Source organism: Cryptotermes secundus, unplaced genomic scaffold (genome assembly GCF_002891405.2).
Source record: "Cryptotermes secundus unplaced genomic scaffold, Csec_1.0 scaffold209, whole genome shotgun sequence".
In the NCBI taxonomy this organism is placed as follows: Eukaryota; Metazoa; Arthropoda; class Insecta; order Blattodea; family Kalotermitidae; genus Cryptotermes; species Cryptotermes secundus.
The window spans coordinates 35133-58208 of NW_019727789.1; the positions used below are offsets into that span (position 1 = coordinate 35133).

A 23076-nucleotide genomic window follows, 5' to 3' on the forward strand; every position below is an offset into this window, starting at 1 on the left:
ACCCCAGGGCCTAGTGCGGCTGGAAGGATTAGGTCAACTGAAAAAAATCCAACGACTTCATCGGGACTTGAACCCGCAACCTTCAGCTTGTAGCATAACCCCTCAACCACTATGCTACAGCATGCCCCCGTACATTCCTGAATACTGAACATAAATAAAATCTGTTCAAAGATTCAGCTGCTAGCAAGTTGCACAGACTTGCCTATACACACATACATATAAAGTGCACAGTTTATAGGTAGACTGGTTCCACACAGCTGACATGGCACAGGCCTGCTGCATCGGCAATAATTCATATGCCATCCTCCTTTACTAAAATATTCTTCCAAAGGACATGAAACCAATTTTTCCAAGTGAACTGTACCATCAAAACGTCGTGCTTTGTAGGTACAGCCATTTCTTGACAGTTGGAGAACATGAAAATATCTTCCCATACAGACAACGAAAATATCACACTTCTAGTCCTACTGACACAGGCCATCAGGTTGTTCCTTTGAATTAATAGCAAGAATTACATAAGTTAAATATGGTATGCTATTCCCTGAGCAGTATGCATGATATAAGTGAAGCTGAAAAATATATGTGGTCTGACACTAAAGTTCACGAACTCATAGCAATAAAAGTGCTACTTATCTCATTGCTGAATATCACTGTCGTCACCTTCAAGTACTCCCCTTAGGAAGCTATGTACCGATGCCAGGGCTCAGTCCACCCTTCAGAACAACTTTGAACTGGTTTTGTCGAATGGCCTTCAGAGCTGCTGTCATATTACTCCTGATGTCATGAATGGCATGAAAACGCCTTCCTTTCAATATTTCCTTTATCTTTGGGAACAGAAAAAAAGTCACTGGGTGCTAGATCAGGTGAACAGGGAGGGTGTTCCAGCACAGTTATTTGTTTACTAGCTAAAAACTCCCTCACAGAAAGTGATCTAATTTCTGCTCCAACATCCTCGTGACAGCCCACCAAAACACACTCAGACAATACGAGACGCCACTCGAAAAAGACTGCCATAGGTCAACAACACAGCTGTGAAACGCTGATATGCTAATAGCATCAAACCATACTGAGGTTTCTGTCCACTGCTGCCATTGCAAGCACACAGTGGCGAGTTCATAAACTTATCGTCAGACCTCATATTCACAATATTGGAATATTTTCATTATATGACTGGCAACACTGCTGAAACCCTGCCATAATGTTGCTCAAGGTCAGATTGCAAGCTGCAAGTGTAGTTCAGCTGAAGTCCATCTGTGGCAGGCAGCAAGGTGTAAAGATGGCTGGACCAAGGTACAGGTAAAAGTAAAGTTGTCCCTGTGCTTAATTGATTACTCAATCAGTATGTCCTAAAGACATATGAGGGAGTGAAAGTACAGCTCCACCATTTTTTACCCTGGCACTAGTTGAAGGTAAGTGATCAGCTTCACATCCCAGCTGCTAAAACCCCAGGGGAATCACCCTCTGGTAACCAATGGATAAGAGGCTTGGTGAGCCTCAGACTTGGACCCAGTAGAAAAAGAAAAATCTTATCATGCCAGCAATCGAACCTGGGCTGTCCAGCCTGTAGCCCGTTACTTTACCAATTTCTCTTCTAGCTGCTTGCTCAGGTTATTCTTTCAGTCTGAAGATGGGGACAGCACATTCCTCTGAAACCACGATAAACTTCTACCAGACTATACAGCATCACTTCCCAGAAGAGTGAATCCCATACTCAGTCATTTCACTTAGTTATCACACTCACAATCACTAACCTTATATTTCAAAGCAATAAATACAACAAGGAGAAAGGGAAATAACTAATGGGTTTTTGAATCAGGACAAGTTTGGAATTTACAGGTCTACTGGTATCCTAACCCCAGTTACTGTCTAGAAAATGGCACCTCATTTCTTAAACCACATTACTGCATTTGCTTTATTTTATATTCTATTACATGCGTCTTGCATTATTAAGTTCTGGTACACTAATTTTGCTTTTAATTTGGCTCTTGCATATCAAGCCTGTGTGTGTGGTCCAGATAAGACAGGGCGAGAAATCAGCAAGGTCAGATGCATATTCAGATGTTGTGCAATTTGAGCCATCTTCCTTACTATCTGCTTCATGCAGCTCCACACCAGGTATTCATCTGCAATGTAGCCATCAAAATGTAGGTTATTCACATTGTGTAGAATCCTACGAGTGTTGTTTTTTGCATTATTACAAATATTTGCAGCAGCAGATATGAACATAGTAGTACTATTTCATAAAGTGCATGCAAACACAGACTTCAAAGATGTGAATGGAAAACATGATCACTCCTGCAATAATTTTGGCTGTAATGTTTATGTTACTGGGTAAGGAATGAAATAGGCTGGTCACGGTACCCAAGCAATCTAAGTCATACACTGTCTTCACTCACTCAGAAGCCGGGATCTTGGGTTAGAATCCCACTCAGGGCATGGATGCTGAGTGAGAGAGAGAGTGTGCATGTGTGTGTGTGTGTGTGTGTTGTGTGTGTGTGTGTGTGTTCGCAAAATATAAAACTTACATCACATTTATCAACAACAGACAAGACTAACGTACTTTGTTACTTGTCAATCATTTTATAATTAGACTTCAAGCTAAAAAGAATTTGTGCAATTTTTATTTCAACAGGTTATATTTGAGTATGCCAAGGAAGCAGCGTCATCAGCAGCGACTTGAAGCACAGAGCAAATGATGCTCGAGATGGTTCAAGTTCGTATAGCAACAGGCGTGACCAGAGTAGTTTGAACGGCTGTTGTACTGCGATGTGGAAAGCAAATGGAAGAACTACCACATTATCACTTTTCCTGGATAGTCTCTTTCCAAAAACAGACACACCATATATGCGAACCAGAAGATGAGGAAGAAGACGTAAGAAGATGCTGGATGACCTTGGGGACAGAAGAGGATATTCTCATTCTCATTTGAAGGAGAAAGCTCTGGATCTCATTAAGTGGAGGAACTATTTTGGAAGAGACTCTGAGATCTGTCGTCTGGCAGATTACTGATTACTAATGAATGTGCTTCTATTGTGTCTTCCTCAAACTGCAGCTCTCAAACACTGAGGGGCAAATAGTAGGTTGTTTCAAGAATGAAGGTGTGGAATGCTTGTGACAGTCATTCTGGTTAAAAGGATCAGAAATTATGATGCAAACACATTCCATGAGGACACAATTCAGTGAGACAGGTAATCAAGAGGGCCTATGGACATACAGTCCTTATTATCTCTTGTAGCCTGCTTCTATATACAGTTGAAGATCTAGTACACGCATGTAGATTATCAAGTTTATGGATTACCTACTGGAACTCCTAGTTCCTGATTACAGCTTCACTTAATAATTTAAGTGTTATCCACCACGTTTCAGTAATATGTACCTGTAATGCTTTACAATGATTTGCAGCAGACAGTACACCCTCTCACTCTGTTGCAAATTTCTACAGTAAAACCATGATAAGTACTTACTATACCAGCAAAAACCACTGGCACCATTAATTTCCTAACGCTGTATATATGGAATACCATCACATATAACGATGTTTTTTTTTCTGGCACATTTGTCATAATAAGTGATTCCCAGTTAGCAACCAGTTTTCTTGTAACTTTTTGCACCAACTATTCTCGCAGTTTTACTTCCAAAGTTAGTTACAGCTAACAGCCCACAAAGTTCCCACTAACCCACCCTCATGGTTCCCGTGGTCTATGGATAAGACAGTGGCACAGTGTTCAGAAGGTCCATGGTTCAATACCACAAGGATTTAAAAGAGGGCCCCGCCATAGCTCAGGTGGTTAGTCGCTGGCTTCACACTGCAGCAGCTCAGGTTTGAGCCCAGGTCTGGTCATGTGGGATCTGTGGTGGACAAAGTGGCAGATTTTCTCCAAGTACTTCAGTTTCCCTTACCAGTATTCATTCGGTTAATTGCTCCACAATCTTCATCACCTATCATCTGGGGCTGGTACAATAGGCCAGTAGTGGCCGCAGTACCAAGTGAACTCAGACTCACCCCACTAAAAATAATAACCCACCCTCACTGTCCTACCCTTGCCTAGCAGAATGTTTCCATTCCATAATCTAACTGCAAACAGCTTACCTCTACATTTTAACCACTGAGAAATATACATCTTACTTGTGAGCAGAATATGAGTGATCCATGCTTGTGGGCATGCAGAAAATAGTAGGCAGGGCTTCTGCTTGTAGAGGACTCCTAATCAGCACACAGTTGCAAGTAGACGAGATCCCATAGGTTTAAGAAAATCTTTTAACTCTTCAGTTCAGATAATGCTAATAACAATGAGAATGCTGAATTATTCTTTGTATTTTCAAATCCCCATGATAATCAATTCAAAAAAGAAGAAATATTGTTGTATGTGCATTATTATTTAAACTTGGGTGTTACACTGTTTCATATGTAACTGGAAGTCACGGAATGGGAAACAAACATATAAAACCATACCAGACAAGCAGCAATTCTATATGAACTAACAAACCAACCAAATTAAGCAGAGTACTTCTTCAGAAGCTAACAGTTGCTTCACTAGTCAAGAAATTTTCTTCCTTAATGGGACTCAAAAATGTTCATTGCTGTGTTCACAAAAGCTTGCCACTTGAGCCTATTTTGAGCCAGGCGAATCCATTCAACATCCTCCCACCTACTTCCTGTGTAATATTCCATAACATGCTAGTTTTTTATAGGGCTTGTTAACAAGCTGGCAGATTACCCAGTGTTGGCTGTCCCTTACGCTTTATTCAACACATTTTCAGCTTCCCTCTACACCTGTAGATGATATCACACTTAAAAAGTAGGAAAATCACTCCTGAGCTTTGGAATAAGTGTCCATGCATTCATATTCAGCAAACTACAGGACATACATACCAGAGACAACAAAGCTGGCAGTTCTGCAATATTTACAAGTGTTACATGCAATATGTGTCCAGGCGTAACTTTCCTTCATTTTCTGTTAGATACAAAAGGTCGGCCATTGTCTGCTCACAGATAGCTTCTTCTGCTTTCTCGTACATCTGGCAATAATAAAAAGACACATGAATTTCATTTCTTATTTTACACCCAAAGCGAAAAATAGTGTAAGAATGAGCAAACAACTTAAAGTTTAAGAAGGGTGTAAAGGAACGTGGAATAGACAAACCAAAACACAGAACAAAAAGCTGAGAAGATTTGAGATTTTCATAGCAGTGGCTATGAAGACTGCTTCAAAAAGCTGATAGTTGTGAAAATAAGAAATGGAAAAGTGAAGTGTAATAATGGGAATAAACTGATAAACAGAAGACAACAAACATACACACGCTCACACACACATATGCACTTCCACACCCCTCCCCCTTCTTCAGCAAGTTACTTACATTCATCATACAGTAATGACAGGAAGAGGAAAATTCAGGAGGATGTGACCAAAATAATTTGGAGTACTAGGCAACTTTACCACTTAATACAAAAGATCCTGCATTAAGTTTAACATACAATTTTCCTTCCCATACAACCTTGAGCCCTGAGGGCTCAAGACGTTACCTTCTTATTGCCATAGCATCTATGCACTTCCCAAATTGGTGTATGGATTTTCTAGCAGCAAGCAGAATAATAACATCATGGCATATCTGCTGAAATCCAGGACTGTGACGCCACCAGTGACAGCTGTTGCTAGGGAACAGCATATTAACAACACATGACTCAGTCTTTTCTATGTGGTCCCCACCACGTTCTCACAGCAACAAGTATGCACACAACATAGAGGAACTCTTGGAAGCAGTGTTTTCTGTTAGGTCTGTCCCGATGCTATATCATGAGGACCATTACGACAAACCAATCAGTCAAGAGAGTGTCTTGAGTCTGCAGTTTGCTGCTAGCAGATAGTCACACCTGGCAGAGGCATGGGAGGCAGAGCAGCACCCATATTTGAGAGTTGCTGTGTAGTAACGCTGGGTACTTAGCTGTAAGATAGGCACCTGCCAGTGAGGATGGGGTGGCATATCCCATCATCTATGAGCTGAGCACAGAATGATTCAAACTAGTCATGTTATTCATGAACAACTTCTGTTTCATTGCATGCTTGAAAACGTTATGCATGGAACAAGTAATGTGTAAGTTTGAAACACCCTCCAGAGTTAACTGGAAGAACATGGAGCAAGAATGATGGATAATTAAGAACACAGGTGGCCAAAGTATAATAACTAGACAATGAGAAAGGGGAATTTAAGGTAGCAAAAACTAGAAAAGAACCGGAAACAAGAAAGGAAAGGCCAAAAGAAAAATGACTTCCAGTGAAAGTGAGGGCAAGTTTTTACAGAAGAACAAAATTAAGTTTGGATGAAACTTTCTTGGATCAAGAAACTAGCAGCAATAACAAAAATTTCTAATGTAATGATAAGCTGGAAAACATATCTAACTATATAATTTTTAGCATCAACTTGGCATTTAAAACCTGCTGTTCTGAAATTTCAGGAATATAAAGTTGATCCACCTTTGGTGTAGAGGAATAGGGGTTTTAAATCTCCCAGCATTACATGAGTAGCAGCCATGTTTTAATTCAGGGGGAAACAGTTTATCATCAGTGAACAGGATAATTTAAATCTCTCACTTCTACATATCTGGCGGCCAAATGTTAACTTGTGGGTGATGGTGTAAGTATTGAAACGATGCAGCACTCATCCAGCTGGATCATGCAATGTGCCAACCTTAATAATAAGAAGTTTTTAACCCTTGCAAGCATGAAGTTCCTCTAAATAATATTTAAAAACTGAGTTCCTACCTCAAAGAAAACACAGTGCTTCTCCATTACAAAGCCCAATCGGTTAATTATTTTTATTGAAATAGTTGCCACTGCTTAAAAGGATTAATTAATTAAAAGTAAATTAAATATTAATTGATCACTTTCTTACTCACCCCTCGAAATGACATGTTAGATGGTGAATATTTGAAGTTGGGGCCAAAATTGACAGAAACAGTAGCACTTTTGTGTATAGAAAGTGTAGGGAAGTAATGTCCACCATATATGTCACTGAAGGCAACCCCCTGACACGCTCCATTCTTGAAGAAAATCAATTTACTGCCTGAAAGAACTTTCAGTGCCTTCAAACTTTCTGTAACTCGGTCCTTCTCTTCATAATATAAATGACTTTTGAACTTCACCAGTGGCTGTAGAAAGGAAGATACAGAGTTCTTTAGAAATTTACAGCTATATGTATTAGCAGGGATTAAACAGTTTCAGAAGTCCATAAACCTTAAAAAATAAGATAATTATAAAATTGAATGTGGCTTTCAACAGCTCCTCTCCAGAATAAATATAATTTATAATGAAGAGTTCTATCTTCCTAGATATGACAGTGTGTACTCCACTGAAAGTCTACTGATGTTTCAAAGGAACATGTCCCCTCCATCTTCAGAACTTAAGATTAAGTTCTGCTTTATGCTAGTTTCTTGCTTGGCCTACTATTCAACCCGCAAGATGGGGCCAACATGTTCCTCAGAAACATCAGCTGACATTCAAAGGACTGCGTAGCATAATATCCTAAAGGACAAAAATCTTAACCACTACCACCATGAGAGCCTCAAATCCTACAAGATTTATGACATACTCTGTTTACACAATTCCCTCAGACTGCTCAAATAACACGTCACATCAATGACACATGGCCACCACTGCTACCAGTTTGTAAGCCATATCAATGACAAGAGTAACAAAATGTATCCCCTCCACCAGATGAGATAGAAGAAAACAATTAAATACAAAACTCTGTGATTTTAGTCCGCAAGCGAACTATAATGACCAAGGGACCGCCACTTGTCGGCGAAGTTTAGTGCCAACTTTTGGGGACAGGGGGCGTCACATGGTCAGCGCAACGAATCCCCACAGCCGTTAATTTCGGTTTCCTAGACTGTAGCTCCTATTTCCTTGAAATAGCTCCTCAATTATCATCCCGTGGCTGAGTCAACCCAGTTCCAGACCCACTACTTCTCAGAAAATCTGGTAGCGCCGGGAATCAAAGCTGGACCTCTGGATCTGTAGCCAGGAACGCTGATCACTAGACCACAGAGAGCGGGATTACTCCAAGTACTTCAGTTTCCCCTGCCAATCTTCATTCCACCAAATTCTCCATCATCATAATCAGCCAGGGCAGGCCACAATTGGCCAATCAGTGGCCGCCATGCCGAGTGGACCCAGTCGGAATCCACCCCCAACTAAGCGAATTTAAAAAAAAAAACATGGCCCCACTGGTGGCTTGCATACCAAGTGGGCTCAGTCTCACCCCACCCCCAACAGCCCTGACCAAATTTACAGCCATTTGTACATGAACTAGGATTCATAGAACACCTTGTAAAAAGAAATAACTTACCCTGTCTTTGTATGTATGAGGAATGTAATTAATTTCAGGGGATTCTGGAAGAATGATAAGAAAGCCCAATGTGTCCCCCTCTCCATAGCCTGAACTATAGTGCTTTCCTCTGCATTCATGGAACCTGGTGCCCTTCCTGATACATGAAAACAAAGAAGATTCTTACATGTAGCCACAGGCATAGTAGTTGATTTTGTCTTCTCAGAATATCTATATTAACTGACTTCGGTACTTTCAAAATAATAGTGAATTATCACAAAACTGTCTTATGTAAGTATATTTTGTTTCCTTCCATATAAATAAAGTGTTCTGAGTCTCTTCCAGCAGCATTCCACATCCATCAAAGTGGCTGTCAGCTAAATAGGCAGAATGCTATCCGTCCATCAGTACACCCAGCCACCCACCCACCCACCAGCCCACCCATCCATCCATCTATAAACACCTACCTACCTACCTACCCAACCACACACCCAATACAGTAAAACACATCAGATATCAAGAAAGTTGCATCTGACAATAGTTCACACCAATTATTTTTAATTTAACATCGCTTTTAACTTTTAATTAAGAAAAATATTACTAGATATATTTTAAATCTTTTATTTCTACATACAATTATAAAGTTTTCTTTAAGATATAGTATTTCCCTTGAAGACAGCCATTTATGACTGAAAATGTTAGGGTCTTAATAGATGTTATATTTTAGCGTCCTGTTGCACTGATTTAAGTCCATGATTTATTTCAACTGTCTTCCAGTGCATACACTCATCTATCTCCTCCTCTCACTCGCACTACATGTTTCGGCACAAAAGTGCCATCTTCAGGTGCTTATTCAATTTACGCTAAACTAGTTCATTGCATGCCTTGTCTTCATATTAAAATAACTAAAATATATATTTATCATATATATTGATAAATNAATAGATTTTAATCACCGTAAGAAAAAATAAATTAGGTTACACTCAAATAGTGACTTAACATCTTATTTTCATTCTTGAAGTGTGTGTTTCTAGTCAAATTCCTTGATAAGCAGAAAGTAATACATGACCATAGCAGTTAAGCCAACTCTAAACCAAATACAAAATCAATTTCAATACATTTTATTGCAACTGACCTAGATCTCCAAGAATATCCAAATTTGTCGTAACCAAGGGGAGCCTGTAGATTCGCATATTCTTGTGCCCAGCCAAGACGGGTTGCAGATGATTCTGGCATTTCTTCAATAGTAGCCTCCCAGTACCAAGAGCCTCGGCTCACAGCTGTAAGGATGAGCATGTTTCTATTCAAGGTCTTTTACAGGTATCATCATGTGTACCACATGAATATTATGTTGGACACTGTTCACTGAGATATATTTGATATACATGAGAATTCAGGAGTTTGTTCTATGTCCTTCTTGGTGACTGGTCGCCATATGAGACTTTAATGTCTCATGGTGATGAGTAGATGAGACAGGGACCTATCTACTGAACTACACTCTGTCACATCTCTGAAGACTGTGATCTGGATGGTTGTCATTATTATTATTTATTATTATTGTTTATTATTACTATTTTTTGACCTACTCTCCATATTAAAAAAAACAAAAGGAGACTTGTGAGATCACCTTGCTGTCTGTGTGTCTGTGCCCCCTTCTAATGCCTGAAAGCTGAAATAGTGGAGCCAGAAGAGAAAGCCACTGCTAGGCAATGGCTCAGTAAATACATTCCCATGACAACAAATATATGTGCAACAACAAAATAACTGTTGGATGCAGAGTTTTCTATGTGGTGAATGTCATAACATACCCAGAATATAGTGAAAGGAAAACAGGTGATTAGTTCTTCCAATTTTTTTTGGGGGGGGGATCAGTTGGTGACAGCTTGGATGAAATCCAAGACATTTAAATACAACGGTTAGTACACAGTGTTTATTCTCAGCCTTATTAAAGCAACTTTCATAATGTTTCCATGGCCACATGGCTACTACAATATTGTCACATTTCCACTTATTGTTTCACTATTTATATAACACGTTTCAGTTTTAGAGTGAAAGAGTAAATGACAGACAGCAAACTAGCCACTATACCAACAGGTCATGTTTATGAAATATACCTGAGACTTAGACAATGTAAAATATCCTACATAATATTGGTATAGTGAATGAAACATTGACATAAAACGTTAACACATTCATCAGGACCAAATCTAATCTAGCAAAGATGTCAGTCAGTCCTAATTTCACCATATTAACCCTTTCGCGTGGTTATTTAAATTCTGCTGCCGTGTCTCTCCGGCGGTAATATATTCAGCCGGCCATTTAAATTTTGCTCGAAAATGATTTATTCATCATTGTTCTTAAATTATATGAGATAAGAACATGAAACTTTCACTAAAATGATCTTAAAAGGTGGTTTTATAACCTTGCCTTATAATATGAGCGCCCGGTATCTCGGCAATGGAAGCAGGTGGTTCAGAATTTGAACGGAGTGTGGCACGCATTGAAGCATTCTACTATACACAGCGCTGACTCACATTCACCACACCAGTACTGCGTGTCTCTCATTTGGCTCTTTTTTCCGTAAACCAAACATCTTCTGTGCGGCCTTGCCTTCTTCCCCGTGAGGGGTATAAGTTCAAGGAATTGTCTTTCCATGAGCAATTAGCTAGTCAGGTCAGCTGCAGTAAATTCAACGTTACGAGTTATCATAACAAGGGGTTGTTGCTATGCCTTTGATATTCCATCCATTTTGGCGGCAGTAGATGTCGTAGGGGTGACCACAGAATTCATGAAGTTATTCTAAGAACTGGCTGGTATGTAGTGCATGAAAGCAGAGCTTAGCTGGCTCAAAAAAATATTTATGGTCATCCCTCGAAACGACCACCAAGGTCAGTACGATAAAATGCTGTCAACTGGAGCGATAATACATGAAGGAATGAGTTCTTTCCCCCCCCCCACACACACACACACACCCATCATCACAGGGGGTGACCACAGTGTTCNGACTTAGCGCAGATAAAGTCGTGTCTCATTATAGATAGTCCTTGTGACAACAGGCCAGCGAAAAATCTAACAATCTACAGCAAAACCATCAATTATTATGGGCGTTATAACATAGGTGTGCAGCTGGACGAAACATAGACGTCGAACCCCCCCAGACGATTTAAATACCTGACGAAACATACACGTCAAACCACGCTGAACGGTTAAACATAGAATCGCCGGTCACGGTAGCTGAGCGGTCTAAGGCACACACTGTCTTCGCTCGCTCGGAAGCCGGGATCGTGGGTTCGAATCCCACTCAGGGCATGGATGTTTGTGTGCGTTTTTCTGTGTTTGTGTACAAGTAGAGGCCTTGAGACAAGCTGATCACCCGCCCAAGGAGTCCTACTGAATGTGTAAGATCTAGGAAAACCAAGTGAACGGAGAAGTTCATGGAGGTAGGCCTATGCCCACTGGGGCTGTAGCGCCAAGAGAAAAAAAAACATAGAATCATCACAAAGAAATTATAGTGTGAAAAACCCTTGCGATCTGTAATATCAGATAATTAGTTTACTTCTCCTTATAAGTAAAATAATAATAATAATAATAAGTTCATTTGGGTACTTGCTGGGGAACAACTATCTGCCCTATCAAGCTCACGACAATACCGTATTTACACATGTATAAGCCGTGTGCGTGTATAGGCCGCAGCACAATTTTCAGACAGAAATTATAGAAAAAATAATTTTCTTGGAATATTATTTCAGGAGTATAAATTATTCCGAAATTTGGCAACGTTTAATTTTTTTTAAAAGAAGTGTGATTTCGAATATTTCGAATATAAGCCGCACCCCAGTTTTCCTCTTGAATTTTTGGCAAAAAATGTGCGGCCTATACATGCGTAAATACGGTATCCTCCACTCATGATTGATTCTTGGAACTATTATCTCTCCTTAGTGATGCCCAATCAGAAAGCTTGATGGACTCGTAGATTATTCAATGATACTTAGGTTATAAAGAACCATATGAGATGGGAACATGATTACAATAACATGTAGGGAGGAATTTGTAAATAGGCGGTCATGGCATATTTGAAGATACTACCCCGGCATATTCACCCGAAAAGACTGAAAAAGCCCATGAATTAGGACAGATGGCAGACTGCATGAGATTTGAATTGAGTACTTCCTGAATACAAGTCTTAAGCTTTACCACTACACCAACACACTTGGCCAACCAGAGAAAATGTAATCACACCACATATCCCGCAGACATATTGCAGTTACTGTAATTTGCGCTGATCAATGTATCTGCATTTCTACTACTTCAATGTTTAAAACATGCTGTGTCAAACTGGTTAAATGCTAGATAGAATTCTTACAAAATCCAACACTCCTACAAAAATATACTTACACAAACATAAACTATCAGGACTATAAACAATTAGATGTATTAATTTTCCTTCAGAAGTTGATACTTATCTATTTGCTTTAACTACTATCATATCATGTGGTCTTATATTTCAGCTCACCGTGTGTTGCCCTGACCATGCAGTAACCCTTATCCCCTGTCACGGCAAGGCGATCCTCTGATATTCGCAGCTGTGGAGCCCGATCATGCAGGGCTAGCAGGACCGAGCTTGGACTCAGAGTGCGATACAGCCAACCCGGTATAGGTTTCCCAGCCCAGTCACTGCTTTCATCAAATTCCTGTTAAAAACAGTTCCCTATTATGATTAGCTAGCCCTTTCATTGTGCATAATGTTCTCACCATTTTTCTAAATTAATGTACTTTTAAGGTACAAATAAAGAGAAAAAGCAACAAAAATGCATTTTCATAGCCCAGTGAATGTAGTCAAATTACACAGAGAAAAGACATGACTATTTCTTGATGTGGACTGAGGCTGAATATTGCAGCAACAGGGTTAGAGGTGTACAAAATAGTCATTTGAAAACAGAACCTTTAATTACACATGCTTTTTCAAAACACACTTAATAACTAAACTGTGAGTTGATTTCTGATTTTTGCTCCTTACACACATCAATAAATTATTCATGTAATACATTTACACCAAGGCTGGAATTGTATTTGCCTTGGTTAGCTTGCTTAAAGCAAAAGGACGAGCTTATTTCTGGAGCCCTGTGAAGATGAGTAGAGATGCACACAAAACCCTTCCTGAAAACTGGCAGTTGAGAAATTACATTTTAAAAAAGAAGAAAATAATTTTGTATAAAAATTACTTCACATCAATATGGAGCAAAACAGAAGCACAGATCAGGCAGAATAAGTAGACAAGCATCAGGAAACACTATCTTAAAGCATTTAATTACTCACTCACTTGTCGAAATGGTGCATGTGGATCTGGCTCTGCTAAGATGTAACGGTATCCATCTTTGTTGTACGGATGCTCCAGTGGGTACCCATGAGCAGGAAGCTTAGGGGCAGCTGCCTCACCACCACCTCGACCTTTCTTGCCTGCTCCCTGACCCTGATCACCACCTGGCAGCTTTCTCTTTGTGCTGCGACCCTTAACACCACCTGAAAATAGTCACAAAATTCAGAGAAGAATCCGAGAATTTACTAAGAGCCATCACATTCTATGAGAAATATAAGATATAAAATGGCTTCATTTCAGAACTTGCCTGACATCATCTTCTACCTGGGAATGTTCATATAGAATGAAAATACCTAGTTTTGATTTTAATCTGTATGATTTACACTATCTTATCTATTTTATATAGTAATCAATATACCACAGTGAAAAGTATCCATATCAGAAACGAGGATTGATTACAGGAGAGGAGCTGAAATAATCAGGGTGTGGCGAGGAGAAGCCTGCCACACTTCTTTACTCTGTGCAAAACATAAGTCATTCCAAGTAATGCAAACTGAAGCCACATTCAACAAAAATGGAGAACACGTATTTACCAGAAGTCTCCTTTGCTATTTTTCATCTCATTGGTTTTGATGGTTTTTCTGTTGCACATACTGAAGTTTTGCACATAAAGATAATCCCCAACCCCCAAGAAAATAAAAGAAAAACAGAAAAGACAGCAAAAAATCCTATTTGGTTAATTGGAAGAACGTCCATAGAAACAAGGTTTTGCTTTACAAAACAATAACAAAACCAATTTGGGTATATGGAGTGGAAATAAGGGGATGTGCTAGCAAAACCAATATTTCCATAATCCAGAGATGTCAGTCAAAGATACTACGTATGATTACTAATGCCCCATGGTATGTTTCCAATATAACACTCCATGAAGACCTGAAAGTGCCGCTAGTGAAGGAAGTCATAATAGGGAAAAGCACAAGATACCTGAACAAAATAGAAGGACATGAGAACATACTAATGCAACCGTTACTGGAACCGCACAATGAATGAAGACTGAAAAGGAACTGGCCAGCCGACCTGAGAGAGGGGTAACGAGGACTTATCGCTGGATAAGCCTTCTCCACGTCACGAAGAATAATACAGCAAATTAGCTTATAGAATCAAATGTAATTCTGATTGCTAACATTATGTAAAAAAAAAAAACCTCCACGACGCCCCTTACAGGGTGGAATAGGAATTTATGAAAGATTCTAACAGAATATTTTAATGAATTTTAAGTAATTATTTCTGTTATTTTAAGTGGACTACAACATGCCATTTTAGCACATATCAAAGCAGTGTGACAGATTGAACACATTGAAACACATGAGGATGGCCGTCTGTGGCCGAAACATGTGGTGTTAGTGGTAAATGGTGAATATTTTAATGACTGTTGTATTACTGAAGGACTTAATACACAGATGTTTAAACTGAACAAATCATTTGTGCACATACTTAAGTATGACGAGTTACATCTACTGGGATACAATGTTGCACAGTCCACTCAAAGTCAACCAACATTTCAGAGAAACATTCTTCCTCCATCTTCAGGTTTGACAAGTAAGCTAAACAAGAAACCAGCAGGAAGCAAGATGCTTCAACTGCAGCGTGACAAAAATTTACTAATTTTCATGAAAGTTTCTAGTATAAATTAAATCCAGATGCCTGACACATACCATGCTGAATGCCCATATCGGTAACTTTGAGATGGCCCCCACGAATCATTGCCTCATAATTTGGTTTGATATGAGTTAGATCTGCAGCCAGCAGCCCAAATAGGGGCTGGCCCCCATCACTGGAGTCTTCTTCACATATAAACAGTGTCCCAACATCCTTCGTCAGAGCCCGATTAATCTAAAAAATAAAATTTCTCCAGTTATCTGAGATTGTTTCAGTAAATGAAGTTGAATGGTTGGGCTGTAATCAGATCAGGTTTGTCACATGCTCTCTCTTGACTACCAATAAGAATATAGGGCTATTATAAATGGTTTTGGTGACAAAAAATTAGTGTATTTTCAAAACAGTTCAAGATAAAAATATGAAACAACTCGAAATCAGCAAGGAAACTCATAAAGTTTATCCAGAGATGTATGATATGTAATCCATTAGTTATTTTGCAAGCATCAATGTGATATTCAAATTCTGCACATGTATGCCACACAAAAATTCACTTGCAAAGATCACAAAGAGATGGCATCAGTGGTTGGTATACCTGGTCTCCCACATATCAACTTAGGTAGAAGTCGAAGAGAGTCCATGGAATTGATCCTGCTTGTCCTACTGTACTTTCTGCATTTCACCGCCATTTTCCTTTCATAATGACTGGAATGCCACTAATGTCTGATACATGTAATCAGTGATGCCAAAGAAAACTTTATGAAGTTTCCTTGCTGTTTTCAAGTTGTTTCACGTTTGTATCTGTAACTGTTTCAAAAATATACTAATTTCTTATCACCTGGCCATAAAACAGAAGCACAATTTTCTGCAAATTGCAGTAACTTTATTTTGCAACCATGTCATGGCCTCAGAAAGCTATACTTGATACAGTTTAAGCCTTACATAATACAAAATTAAATCAAAGTAAATATCTGACATAGTCAGAATGTTAAATTTGCCCTTTTTCATTTTATTAAAATCCCAAAGAAGTCACGTCATTGCCCTCTTTATTCACCTGTCTACTGGACGACACTAAAGAGTCCTATTCTTCAAACAACGGAACCACAACATGCAATACATTCATCTTCCTTAACGAGAAGAAGTAAAAAGACACAGACCAAACTGGTTCTAGATTTTAACAAACAGTTTCTTAAACATTATTAGTAAATAGACTAATTATAATAATTTACAAATGTTTTAACAAATTCAAGCACATCTTAGTAACTGTTAAATGATATAATATTTTATACCTATGACAATGTAATAGTAGTTTCTGTATGTATTGATAATGACCAATGACACTGTAATAGTAGTTTCCATATGTACTGATAATGTCCTTCTGAAGATGGTCGCTCTGACAAAAGCATGTAAAGGATGAAAGATTAAAAAATGCAACTTTTATTAATAACACTGGACGGCATTAAAAATCTTTTATACTGTTACTAGTGTGACGGACCGGGATGAACCAAGTCAGATTTACAGAACTTCACACAAAACTTGATGCAGATACATTGCTCAGTTTTTCAACTTATCACAGACAAAACAAAACAATAAGGCGAAAAAGCACTCGTGTAAAAACGATGTGTTCACAGTGATGTGTCACGTGGCAGACTGATGCAACAGGCTTTCAGAAATGTGATCTTGGCGTCCCCTCTCATCTTCTTTCATGGAGGCAATTATAACAATAACAGTCCAGGAACTTTCCGATACCACATCACAATGGGCCCAACTGAGTATATTTATATTTTTGACTGGTGTAAAAAATTCTGAAATGTGCTTCTGCAACCAAAATATGACAATGGGTGACGTGTAATATATACATCAATTCAGAGCTAGAGGATGAATAGTGAACGAGCTTGTTAGGATCTGGCTACATCTCACAGCAAACACAGTATATCAATTCTGGTGCATTTCCTCCCTTTTGTTTAATTATCTTTAAAAGGGGAATCTTAAAGGGAAAACTGAGACCAATTAAATATTTGGTTTCTCTCTGCAGCTTCTGTTTTCACTCTGATAAATATTGAGTGAGTTTGGGTCAAGATGCCTGAAGAAATACAGATAGATCTTCATGCAGTGTCCATTGCTGTTATCCAATTCTAACCAAAACTTGAAGGTATTGACGAATTTTAATAAAATATTCTTATGTAAGATTTGAGGCTTTCACGGCGGTGACTATGAAGAAAGCAGTCTTCTGGGATTTGGCACCGTGTATAAGTGGTGTTAACCGACGTTTCGGAGGAACGTATTGCCTCCATCTTCAGGGTAGAAGAAAAATATAAGAATTCTGCAAGCGAAGAGACCGTGAGAACCGGTAAAAGCAGACTGTGTGGGAATGTCAGTCTGCTTTTACCGGTTCTCACGGTCTCTTCGCTTGCAGAATTCTTATATTTTTCTTCTACCCTGAAGATGGAGGCAATACGTTCCTCCGAAACGTCGGTTAACACCACTTATACACGGTGCCAAATCCCAGAAGACTGCTTTCTTCAAAATATTCCTAGCCAAATTTAATGAAAATATGTTCAGCGCTTCTCGATAGTTACATGCAGACAGCCAGACATGGATACATGGAGGCAGATGGACATGGCAAAGCTAATTAGGTGCATTTTTGCAAACTTCTCACTGTGAATGCACCAAAAGTTCAGAATTTGCTCTGAAGTGGATTATAAAGCCCAGTTAACAAGCATGCTGAAATGTTCCAAATTAAGCAACATTCAGTTTCATCAACAAGAACACGAGTGACTGTTTAATACCACTGTCGCATCAAGCAACACAGAACTTGTTCAGCTGTGATACAACTGAATTGTTACACTGACAGTTCTCCTGCCGGATAGTTCCTAGCCAATGACGACTCCACTCTGCTTGGTCTACACTCATCCATATATACAATTTACATATCTGTCTGCTCCTGCATCACACTATCTTGGAAATTAATAATGATATTAAGTGTAAAAACAAAATATGTTCGGTGTAGGAAAGAGTAAGTAAAAAAAAAAGTAAAGCTATGCCTGTAACAGGCTGTGAAGGCCCATAGAGTTGTGAGACGTTGAGGGTCCCATATTATCTAGACAATCAGCTCAAGGTTGTCAGCCTTATGTGCCAGCCGCGCTTTACCCCCCAGGAAAATTATTTAATTGATTCCTGGTACTCATTTCTGTTAGAGGCTGAGTCGACCCCAGGGCTATAGTGTGGCTGGAAGGATTGGGTTAATTGAAAAAACTGCAATGACCTCATCAGGACTTGAACCCATGACCTTCCAACTTGTAGCACTGTGCCTCGGAAAATTTGTTAACTTTACAGCTATATGCAACGGTTTGAGTCTAAGTCAATTTCTTTCTCTGCAAGGAAGTCATTGTGGTTGTGACAACATGAGTAAATTTTAACAGTAACTCTGGTAATTTAACATGTTCTGAAGGTCACAGAAATAACCTATGTCTTGTAATGTGCAGTAACAATGGTATACAAGAACTGCAAGAGGGAATGTGCATTGCTTGGTAATGCCCAGAACATACACGGATGCAATAAAAGACCGAAGTTTTCTATGTGGTCCGTGCTGCACAGTCACTGCTATGCATCAGCGCAATAAACATGCCTCAACTATAGGGAGTTTGTTTGCTTATTATGATCCATGCTGAGGAGTTATCAAGAAGACAACTGGTGCTACAGTCAGTTGAGGCTGTTCAGTGGTGGAGTTGAGAGTCAAGAATTCAGTTGTGGAATGTTAACCAGCAGGCAACAGAGTGAACACAGAAGGTGAGGAATGTCCAATGCTAAGATTCCTTACCAGGAAACATCTAGTGAAAACACTGCAGAGGAACAGCCACCATTGAGAGCTGTTACCAAGTAAAGGCTAGTGAAAGCAGACTAAGAAGACTTAGCATGCAGTGATTTGTAGTGTGGAAATCAGCAGTTGTGTTCTGGTTATTTGTAGTTATGATCTGTAAGTTGTCAATAAATCTATTCATCAATCCAAACCCCATCTATAGTCATTGATATATGTGACAGTATCATAAATAACAACCATGAACAAAAACTGTTCCTCAAATTGCCATGTCGAATTTCTGCAAGGGCACACTAGTACAACATAACAACCGATGTTTTTCATCACATCAAGCCCTCATGATGGAGACAGAGATAGTATCTAAAATATTGGACTTTTATGTGGTATTGAATGGCTGATCACCCATGCAGAATTTTACATTTCTGGGTGCTGCAAAAATTTACAGATGTAATTGTATTCTCAATTCCACCATAGCCCTATTCTTACCATATGACACTGCATACATTCTTACCCTCATTATCACAGACTGAGTATCAAATATTTCTTTATTATGGTTCATCTCAAATCTAGAGCATCTTATGATAACATTCAGATAGAAAAAAGAACAGCAGACAACTCACTGTTGAATGCCATGACTGTGTCACTCTTCGAGGCATTGTGGTCATTCCCTCCCAATGAGAATCAATGAATGGAATAATATCTCGTTCCTTGGAGAACATTGTACGTGGTGATCCTTCTTTCACACTGGCTTGCATCAAATTCCCAAGTGCTGTGACACACATCTGAGGAAATGCTGCACATAAAGAAACCACCATATAAACAAAACAAAACAACAAACTCCATGGCTTTAGTCCAGTTCTTCAACACAGCAATGTATACTAATATACTCCAATTATTGTTTTTGGTCATCACCAATCATCCTGTTTTTTATTTAAAATGCAACATTCCACAGGCTGGAGTCTGTCTCCATCTTCAGGATAAAACCTATTCAGTTGGGCCCAGTCAATAGAGTTGGTGCCTATCTTCGGAGACAGAATCCAGTCTCCAAAATGCTGTTTTAAACAAAAAGAAGAGAAGAATGGATAATGTCCAAAAACACAATAACTGGATTAATGTACCACTGTCACAAACTTTTGGATTTTATTTATGTTAATGTACTGCACAGTAATTTGACACAACCCAACAATTCTTTTGTATACAAAAGTTTCTGTTTTAGACTGGTTCATAGAGCAGAGATAACAAATTATTTATACTCACGTGCTTGGTTCTTTTTGAAGCTTTCAAGACCCGTGGGGGAACAATTTTTGCAAACAAAAAAATAATTCATCATAAACGGGACCAATTTTCCAAGTTGGTAACCAATGCAAGATTCATGGTACCAACGGAAACAGATGGCACACAGTAGCTCTACGATGTTCAAGTTACGATCCTTGCCACTGCAAACATAGAAAACATGGCATATACTATAACAAGTGAAGTGTCGGATGAGGTACAAAAACATTTAACACTCTTCTGATAATTGCAACATTTATTTTCCATCTTAATTTCCCCAAATTTGACAAACAAATAATGAACTCCACACCTCTCCAATAATTCAGACACAAGTATCAGCAGCTTACCAGTAGCAATTGCCTTCTCTCTCAACCTGATGTGGTTTTGGTGCTCCATTGCTATTGTTGCTGTTAGCATTATTACCAATATGCTTCCTATCATCAAGTGCCACTACCTTGGAACTTTCAAACAATACTTCTGGAGGCTTCAATTCTGATTTCTGATTTTCATCTGAAATAGAGCTCTGAACCAGTGGCTTGGATGGAGCCTCAAGATCATTTCTGTCAACAATTACATTTGGAAATTACAACCAGAATTACAACACAGAATAAACGCAGACAAACATCCATGTGAGTTGACTTTCAACTCATGACCCAACTCATGACCCCAATGTTCATGCCTTAGACAGCGCAGCCACTTTAATCTGCTTGTTGGTACATATTAAACATCAATTACACTCAGATTTACTGCTGCATTACTTTACTGCTACAATGCTAAACCTGTGACTGACAACAATCTCTCTTATTTGGCTAGGTAAAATTTTTTTCTCTCTCCTCTCACTCCCACTTTGGAGCACAGGGCTGATTTCTGTTTCATGAGCAATTTCACAGACACTAGAACTCCTTGGATGGGTGATCAGCTCGTCACAAGGCCTCTACCTAAACACAGGAAAACACAAACACAGAATGAACACATACACACACCAAACATCCATGCCTTGTGTGGGATTCGAACCCATGATCCCGGGTTCCGAGCGAGCAAAGACAATACATGCCTTAGACCACCCACCTACCATGACCGGACTGTATTAAAATTACTTTTATTTATTCTGTATGCATGTGGGAGGAGCTGGGTTAGCACAGTTGGTATAGTGACTGACTATGGGCTGGACAACCAAGGGGTAGCAATTCAAGTCCCAGTAGGGTCAAGAATTTTCTCTTCTCCACGTTGTCCAGACTGGCTCTGGTGCCCACCCAGCCTTCTATCCAATGAGTACCAGGGGTAAAGCGGCAGGCCTGAAGCTGACCACTCACTTCCAGCTAGTGTGGAGGTCAAAAAAATGTGGATCTATACATTCACTCCCCCATACGCCTTCATGGTGTAGTGCTTAATAAGTTAAGCACAAGGGAAAACTTTACTATTACTTTCATATGCATGAGGGAGAAGAGGAATGCATGCAAGGTGCTGATGAGAAAGCTAGAAAGAAAAACACCACAAGGAGGATCTAGAAGGGTGAGATAATATTATTAAAGTGGATCAGAGAAACAGGATGGGATGGTGTGGACTGGATTACTTTGGCTCAGAATGAGGACTACTGGCAGGCTCCTGTGAACACAAAATGAAACTTCATGTTTCATACAATGTTGAGATATTCTCGAATAGCTGAGCAACTGGAGGCTTCTCAAGAAGGACTCAACTCCGTGGAGTTAGTCAGACAGCTGTTCTCCATTTTTTAACAAAACTTTAAATATCTCAAATTATATAACACTGAATCATAAAATGACTAATGATAAGTAAGATTTGAGGTTTACACAGCGGTGACTATGAAGAATATTGTATAAACAGACGTTTAGGAGGAATGTACTCTTATCACCTCCATCTTCAAGGTAGAAGAAAAAAGCAAAATCCATGAGCAAGAAACCAGCTGGGTGTTTGTGAATGGTCACTCAGTCTGCAGCCACCTGCTCAAGCTGGTTCCTTGCTTGCGATTTTTTATTTTTTCTTCTACCCTGAAGATGCAGGCGATATGTTCCTCTGATACGTTGGTGTATACAGTATCTACAAGGCACCACATCCAAGAAGGTGGTATTCTTCATGATTAATGACAAACTTGAATGGATGTGGAAAAGGTGGCTGTGGTGTGATTTCAGGGACTGTCACACAATTTTCATGAACTCAGGAAATCACAATAACTGCAGCCAACATAGGTGACTTCCAGGCTTAGATTTGAATCTAGGACCTCAGAAGCGGCCTCCGTAGTCTAGGGGTAATGTTCCCACCTCATGACTCAAGGTACGCAAGTTCAAACCCAGTGGAGGTTGTGGAATTTTTAAGGGCAGAAAAATTCAGGGAACAAGTCCTCCGAGAGGGACTTTAAGCCGTGGGTCCCGTGTCGTAGATTTACAGCACATAAAAGATCCTCATGTCTCTAGGAGACCTCTGAGCAAAATTAGGCAACAAGTTTCACACCCAAGTAGTTTCCAATGCCTCTGGTAGATGGGGGAAATATCAGGTACCGAGGGCCGACCTTGTTGGCTGAATGGGGCTGATAGCATGCACCAGTACCGGTAGGGTATGGCGACAGTAGAAATTAAAGGGGGAGGCACAATGGACCAATAACTGGTCTAAGTGCATGGGGAAACCCACCCCCTCTAATAATAATAATAATAATAATAATAATAATAACCTC

The 23076-nt window shown here is 39.4% G+C and overlaps 1 protein-coding gene across 2 annotated transcripts in view; it reads right to left on the minus strand.

Annotated features, from left to right (window-relative positions):
• Positions 1-1884: 1884 nt before the first annotated feature.
• The window catches only part of LOC111864978 (set1/Ash2 histone methyltransferase complex subunit ASH2), a 30047-nt gene continuing 8855 nt past the window's right edge, over positions 1885-23076 (minus strand). Inside the window, exons 2-13 of one of the 2 annotated variants that reach the window (XR_002842878.2) lie at positions 20735-20947; positions 20373-20551; positions 19736-19908; positions 15358-15535; positions 13646-13845; positions 12839-13016; positions 9461-9605; positions 8347-8482; positions 6896-7147; positions 4874-5019; positions 4127-4281; positions 1885-2123 (exon numbers count right to left, since the gene is read on the minus strand). Coding sequence is in view for 1 of the 2 variants with exons in the window: in XM_023852638.2 (XP_023708406.1) it covers positions 4915-5019; positions 6896-7147; positions 8347-8482; positions 9461-9605; positions 12839-13016; positions 13646-13845; positions 15358-15535; positions 19736-19908; positions 20373-20551; positions 20735-20947 (1759 nt within the window). In the remaining variant the exon portion in view is untranslated. The remainder of the gene's footprint in view (positions 2124-4126; positions 4282-4873; positions 5020-6895; positions 7148-8346; positions 8483-9460; positions 9606-12838; positions 13017-13645; positions 13846-15357; positions 15536-19735; positions 19909-20372; positions 20552-20734; positions 20948-23076) is intronic. The other variant, XM_023852638.2, reaches the window with a different exon arrangement.